General features: G+C 44.9%; 1 protein-coding gene across 1 annotated transcript in view; it reads right to left on the bottom strand.

Annotated features, from left to right (window-relative positions):
* Positions 1-1,969: 1,969 nt before the first annotated feature.
* Positions 1,970-7,213, bottom strand: part of LOC104409159 (E3 ubiquitin-protein ligase arih1) — a gene marked incomplete at both ends in the record, with an annotated part of 18,188 nt that continues 12,944 nt past the window's right edge. The window contains 4 exons of the mRNA XM_010018955.1: positions 1,970-2,041; positions 2,903-2,945; positions 3,283-3,389; positions 4,554-4,620. Of these exons, the coding sequence (XP_010017257.1) occupies positions 1,970-2,041; positions 2,903-2,945; positions 3,283-3,389; positions 4,554-4,620 (289 nt within the window). The remainder of the gene's footprint in view (positions 2,042-2,902; positions 2,946-3,282; positions 3,390-4,553; positions 4,621-7,213) is intronic.

Here is a 7,213-nt window from a genome sequence, read left to right as displayed (position 1 = left end):
ACATTTCCCTTCTTCCAGTCATCCGGAACTTATTGTCCCTCAGTTGATACGGATACCATGGGACTCAGGACAGCTGGCTTGCTGAAACGTCTGCTGTAATTACTCTGAGGTTATTTTTCTTCCTATTGCTGCTGAACAGCCTGGGCTCCAAAGTATTTTCTTGCTGTAGGAGCACTTTGTATGGTATTAGAGGAGGCAGCTTGGACAGAGATGCTGAAGGACAACAGCACTTCTGCTGCTGATGCCAGACTACAGGAGCTAACAGACAAGCTGGGCTGATGCCAGCATGTCTTGGCCTCACTCATTTCCCCTCCTCACCAACCTCTGGATGAGTGTTTCCCACAAAAAATCTTCATACTAAAGCCATTCCATACTGTTCCTGACAGTCTGAGCTATGCTTTAAATACCAGCCCAACCACTAGCATGACTCCTACCTGACAAAGCCTAGGTCCTGGTTACAAAACAAAAAAGGCTGACCATCTTTACAGTATTTCTGTCTATGCTTAAGTGGTTGGGAAAGCATGCTGCAGAAACCTTCATCTTCCTGTCTGAGGAAGAGACAAGTAGCTTCCTATTTCCAGTAGCCAGCGTTAGTGGCACATTATGCATGTTTGCTCTACGTAACACATCGATGTCCATCACTTCAGCCTATTTAACGGACACAGAATCCAGCAGGGGAAATCTTAACACTTGATCATAACAAAAACCAGCATAGAAAGCTCAGACCCTGGTCTGAGCAGCACATACCAAGGTAGGGGCAAGTAGAAGATGGGGAGCCCTAAGGCCATGACCAATATCACTTTCTTGAGGGGTGGCAGCAGCTCCTCACCTGGCTGCCAAAGGCTTTGTCACAGGCAGTGTAGGGCTGTGACCATTCTGACATCCCAAATATGCAATACCTAAGGCTAAAGCTCAGCCCTTTCCAAGCAGTTCAGCTATTCTTCCTCAGGTTTAACAACAAGCAATGTCTGAAGACCACGCAAGCTTTGAACAACTCCATTTCAGTTCTCGAGCTGTAAGACATTGTCAAACAGCCACCTCAGAACAAGCCAAGTTCACTTTATTGAGCAACACTCAGCCTCCAAGCAGGGACCACACAAGTCTAAGCCCCCAGAAGAGAAAGCAGCATCTGAGACTGCACAACCTCAGCCTGATTTTAACCGTGTTTCAGCACGATGGGTGTTTCTGCTCCCACCAGAATGCAACATTCCAGCTCAACGGAAACTACGCAGCCAGCCCCAGAAAGCAGCAGCCGCTGCTGCAAACAATACCATTAACCAGTTACACAAGAGAGCTAAGAAAACAAAAGTAGCCATTTTCTCACACCCTCCCCACCTTCTACCAACCTCCTGGCTCAACAGTCAGGAGACACGGGTCAGTTCCTGACCCCCTGATAGCAGCTGCTGCTTGTGTTTTGTGGTCCCCGTGCCAACCTTTGTTTTAGTTCCTCCCAAACGCTGAAGTTTCAGGCAAAGCTGGGTGAGCTACATGGCAGGCATTTACATAATAAAATCTTCCCAGCTGTTGTGCCAGTCTCCATCTGGAATCCTGCCCAGCGGAAATGAACAACTCCTCAAGGGGCCAGCCCAGGGGATTGGAAGGCAGATATAAATGATCACAGCCAAATGAAGCCACGGGTGGTGTGAACATGTTCCACATACTTGGAGTGAGGCACAGATTTGCTAAGGGAAGCCATCAGTGCCAGACAGGAGCCCAAAGACTTCAAACTTGAGCTCCCTTTGGGTTTCCAATTAACTCTTTCTTACAAGGGCAAACTCCACTCAACTCAAAGAACCTCACCTGATTCAAGGCAGTAAAACCTATTTGCTCTTCAAACAAGAGTACTTTGGTGTACTGTGGATTTTAAGGCTTGCTCTTGATGTCCAACAGAAAAAATAAACCCAGTGCAGAGGAACTGGGCTGTCCTTTCCATCTGATAAGTCTATATAAAATATGGGAAATCCCTCACCTTTGTGTTTGCTGCAATCCAATTGGAAGTTTCACTGTCATCGTCACACTTCTTGATCCATTTCTTTAACCACTGGTAGAAAAGCAAAGAAAGAAGGGAGTTACATTTAAATAGAGGAACTGTGAATGTCCCCAAGGCAGCTGCTTACACTGAGGTAAGGTGCACACACCAGATGGGAGTATAGGGGGTGCTGGTGCTGGAGAGCTGTGCAAACAGCAACTAATTTAGGTGCAGGCATTTCCTGCAGCACTTTCCTGATCCGGCAAGCACAATTACTGGGCACAACCCCTTCAGCAATGAGTCTGCAGGTCTTAAGTCAAATCAACAAGAACTTCCCATGGGACTCTACAATATTCAGCTAAACAATGCTGAACCTCTGGTGAGGTTTCCCTCCTCTCTCTCCAAATGAGTTTTTTTGTCACTAGGAACACAGTCTGCTCTGTCTTCAAGGCATGAAACGTGGCTGTCCCTGCTCTCTGCACAGGACCACAGGTCTGATTACAGTTTTCAGCAGGTACGCAGACAGTGCTAGGGCTCACTTCATGGCAGCAGGTCCCAGGACCAAATTAATTCGTTCTGCAGGACAAACCACAAGCCTACACCTACAGAAATGCCAGTACAGGAATGCTTGTTATCAAGTGAAGCATTCGCCCCTGAAGCGCCTTCATTCCTCTTCAGAGGGGCACAGCCCCAGCAGCCTCCTCCTCCAGACACTTCCCCATCTGGCTGATGCTCTGTTCCTTCCCAAGCTCCAAGGCATCCGGGAGGCTTGCACTGATTCTGCTCACGCTCTGATCTAACCAGGTGAGTGAACTACCACACTTCTCACTGTGAGCAGCCACAAAGCTTGTGCTTCATTTCTACACCTTGCACATAAATTGACTTTCAACTTTTTCAAGTCATGCATTTAGACAGGAACCTTGATGGGCTCACCTTGCATTTAACAGGATCGTGCCAGTTTTCACCGCAGTTAAAGCTGTAAGTGAGAAGATAAGTGGGAAAATAAGCAATAGGACAGACGCTTATGCTTTTATTTAACTAGGTTAACAGCGTGCAAGTTTTCTTCAGGTTTGTTCTGCTAAAAGACCAAAGCCTGTCCTAGGGAATTATTATACATGTCAACTGCCCCACCCCAACCCTCAGTTCCCTCAACAGCCTCAGAGCAGTACTGTAGCTGCCCCATCCCTGGCAGTGTTCAAGGCCAGGTTGGACACAGGGGCTTGGAGCAACATGCTCTAGTGGAAGGTGTCCCTGCCCATGGCAGGGGGTTGGAACTTGATGAGCTTTAAAAGTCCCTCCCAACCTCTTCTTACCAAAACTGACGTCCACATTTGCAGCGAACAGGTTTAGCATCAGGATATTGGACTTTAACAACGTGGTGGCAATCTGGGGCAGGACACCATTTTAACAGTCGATTACACTATGGAATAAAGCAATAAGAAACCAAACATAAGAGAAAAAAGATGCTCCATGAGGATGCTTCCTGCCCTTCATCCCTTTTCATCCTTTCAACCACACCTTCACTCACGCTCCTTCCCGTCTTACCAGTCCTCTTCAACAAACTGCTATCATCTCAGTCTAGACATTTACTTTCTTTCTACTGAAAGAACGCAGAAATATGATAGTCAACTCTTCACTGTCAAATGGCCTCTTATGAAAGATGAGGAGAATAAATACTTCTGCTGACCTTGGAGCTCACCCACAGAAAATGCTTGAAGAATATGAAGCTATGAGGCTTTCCACCGAAAAAAAGCATCTGCTGAGCTGTTTGCAACTCCCATCTCTGCTCCACCACTGCAACAGCCTTCCGAAACTGCTCACAAACCAAGCACACTAGGATTTTTCCCAGGCACTGCTTTCTAACACCACCTCCTCATGTGTCCCTGCAGTACTGTAGCCTGACATGGGTCTGTATTGCTAGACTACTGTCAGTCTTTGCCCACAACACGTGCCCAGCTCCATTCAATTTCAAAAACCCCAAACCACTGCGTACATCACTTCAAACCAGGACTGAAAGCTTGATCCCAGTAACAACTTACATCCTTACAACAACAACTTACATCAGATTCACTCCACAATGAAGCTGAACGCATACAACTGGGAAATTGGGACACTGGGAAAGTCTTCCAAAGCACCTTTCTCCAAGCTGATTTTGAGGTTGCAAAGCTGTTAGTATTTTGCTAAAGCAATTCTGCAGCTTTACTTCAACTGGCAAATATTTAAGGCATAGCCTTGTTCACAACATGATTCCTGGGTTTCAAAATGAAGTATCTCAGGTAACATTCAACACTCCTCGGAACCTGTATTTTGCACAGCTCTTGCATTCTCTCTGTCTACAGGTGCTTGCTCTATCTCTAGGTCTTTTGTCCTGCAGATCACATTTATATTTTATTATAACTACACCTAAACTATACCTATAAGGACTATAAAATAACCCCTGCAAAGCCTCTAACTTGTCACACTTGATTAAAGACTATGCAAAAACCCTGCTCGCCAGTTATAAACAAGCATCACTTCTCGCTTTGGTACATATACAGGAGAAAAACAACCTAGAAGCCATTAAACATGGGAAATGAAAACTCACCTCTACAAAACTATTGGTTATTAAATGCTGGTACTTTAATTTAACCTTGGAATCTGTGATCAGACGCCTGTGGAAAGGGAAGACAGAAGAATTACTGTAGTAGAAAAACTCATTTTTAACCCATACACAGCCTGTAAGTTAAGATAGACAAATGGTTTTGATTCCTCTTTCTACACTGCAGGTACTTTTTTGTACTGTTCTCTCTTCAGTTGTTAGGTCATATATTATTATGAACACTGCAAATATTGTATTTAACTTCTAATATCAACTAGGCAGATAGGAATCCTTCAAGAGCATGGTGACCACTTCTCTCCTGAACACACCAACCCAGCTGGAATTTGCATACTGCCCAGCCGAGATACATTCCAAACACTTTAATTATGTATTGCAGAGCACATGTATATATGTCTTTCAAGTGTCTTCTGCATATATATAGATATAAAGCTGGACTAATACGCACTTTTTGGTGTTTGTTTTAAATCAGACTGTGGAATAGAGCTTTATATAGGCCATATCATGGATAAATACTGCAATTAACAAGTTACCCATTGCAGGGTGCAGCCAAACATCAAGTGTCCTCCTCACGTGATCACAGCAACATTCACTGAAGAGCAGTGCATGTGACAATGCAACATTGCATAAACCCAAGCCCTTGCCAGGTTGGGTTGCTCCTTACCAAACCCTGAGCTGGTTATTACATAAACGTAGCACGTGGCAGCCAAATTCCCTGTGCTAAAACAAAAACACATCAGTTGACAAAGCATCTCATCAAGCCCGTGTCCGCGACGAGCCTGCAATTCTGGAGTGAAACTCCTTGAAGAATGGAAGAACAATGTAAACTGGGAATATGCATTAGAAATGTCACTTTCTCACTCTGTACCTAGGCTTCCAGACATAACACATCTCACTTCAAAGCTTTATTGTACTATATGTATGTACCAGGAGCTGGCATGTAAGTGAAGAGTAACATCACAACTAACCAGAGCACACGGAGCATGCAGCCTGCTGGGTTTTGCTGACCAAACTGCCCATGCTCACTCCTCCATCCCTGGCAGTGTTCAAGGCCAGGTTGCACACAGGGGCTTGGAGCAACCTGCTCTAGTGGGAGGTGTCCCTGCCCATGGCAGGGGGCTGGAACTGGATGATCTTAAGTTCCTTTCCAACCTAAACCATTCTATGCTCTATGTTCAACAGCACTTCCATAGCACCCCTCAGGTCAAGACCTTCAAGAACTTTGCTCTGAATATTATCATCTTTTGACAAGCAATGAATAAAACTAGACAAATTAAGAGATAAAACCCATTCCTAGTGCCCATAAGCCATATTCTGGGGTATGTTCCTCTGTGAGCCAAACTATATAAAAGAAGCAACCTCACCAAAGAAGCCAGGCTGGAAAGCAAAGTGCTTGCAAAATAACCTTGACGTCTTCTGGCAGCTCAGAACTACCCGATCTCAAAAATTCATCTGAAGATGACAGTAATCCTTTATCAACCCATACATTTTCCACTTGTTTTCCATTTTGATAATGCACATTCCTCAAAGACACCAGTCAGTGTCATCAGCAAAATGCACATCAGGTGAGAGGCCAAAGAGCTTCCCATAGGAATTACTTTGAGACTTCGCCACATTCTGATGTGATGCAGCAGTAGTGGAATTATTGATGAATGATGGAGCTATGCAAAGGAAGATTAAAATGCAGTAGCATTCCAGATGGCTTCCATACGAGACCCCAAACCCCATCCATTCCCAGTGAGTGGGGTGGTTCTCAGAGAATAGGACCAGAGTGCTGCCATGCACAAGCAGCAGCCATTAGACTCGCTGGTAAAGAAGGAACCTGCCTTCCTCATTCATGAAATCAACTCTGCATGTAGCTTAAAGCAATTACCAGAAGCATTAGCAAAGGTGAACAAGGGATAGAGGCAGATTACCTTCAGCCAGTTTGAAGGTCTTGAAGGAACTGAAAGGGACCCTATCTTCAATCTTCCTACTTAAACCCAACAGTAACAAGGGAAATGGACAATAAGCTGGGGGAATACTCACAAATCCAGGAAAGCCATATGAATTTGGGCTGAGTTTGGACTCCTAAGGAGATGACTCAGCTTGGAGATGTACTGCCTTACTGCAGGCGAGTGCTGAGAAGGGAGCAAATCAATACCTTGGCCTATCTACTTTGACTTTCTGATAGATGAAGAAACTGATGTGTCTTTACATTGCACATTCCTATAGCTTGGAAGCCTAGAGCTGGAGACTTTGTAAAGAGACCTAAAAAGAGAATAATTAAGGACATGGGAGGGGGTGCAGATTCCAGTTGGGATTACTTATATTTATTCATGCCATTTCATGACATGGCCACAGTTGTCCACCTTTATTTTTAAAGGAAAACATTAGGCTTTCACAAAACACTACACCTCCCTCACCAGACATTCCAGGTGCCCCCTGTAAGATCAGGAAAAGGCACATAGTTTGAGGTGAATATTCACCCCAGTGTCATGGGGTTTGTGCTCTAAAAGCTGTGAAATGAAACATAAGGATAGTCAGAAGCCATAGCAACAGCAGACAGTGCTGCTCGCTTCTTCCACCCTTTCCTTGCTATTGCCACTACCACAGCCTCCAACCATTTCACCACTTCACATGCACTATCTGAACTGCTGCAATCAAGA

This window comes from Nestor notabilis, unplaced genomic scaffold, assembly GCF_000696875.1.
Source record: "Nestor notabilis isolate BGI_N333 unplaced genomic scaffold, ASM69687v1 scaffold5817, whole genome shotgun sequence".
Taxonomy (NCBI): domain Eukaryota; kingdom Metazoa; phylum Chordata; class Aves; order Psittaciformes; family Psittacidae; genus Nestor; species Nestor notabilis.
The sequence above is the reverse complement of the archived record's forward strand: the minus strand, read 5'-3'. Positions and strand labels throughout refer to the sequence as shown.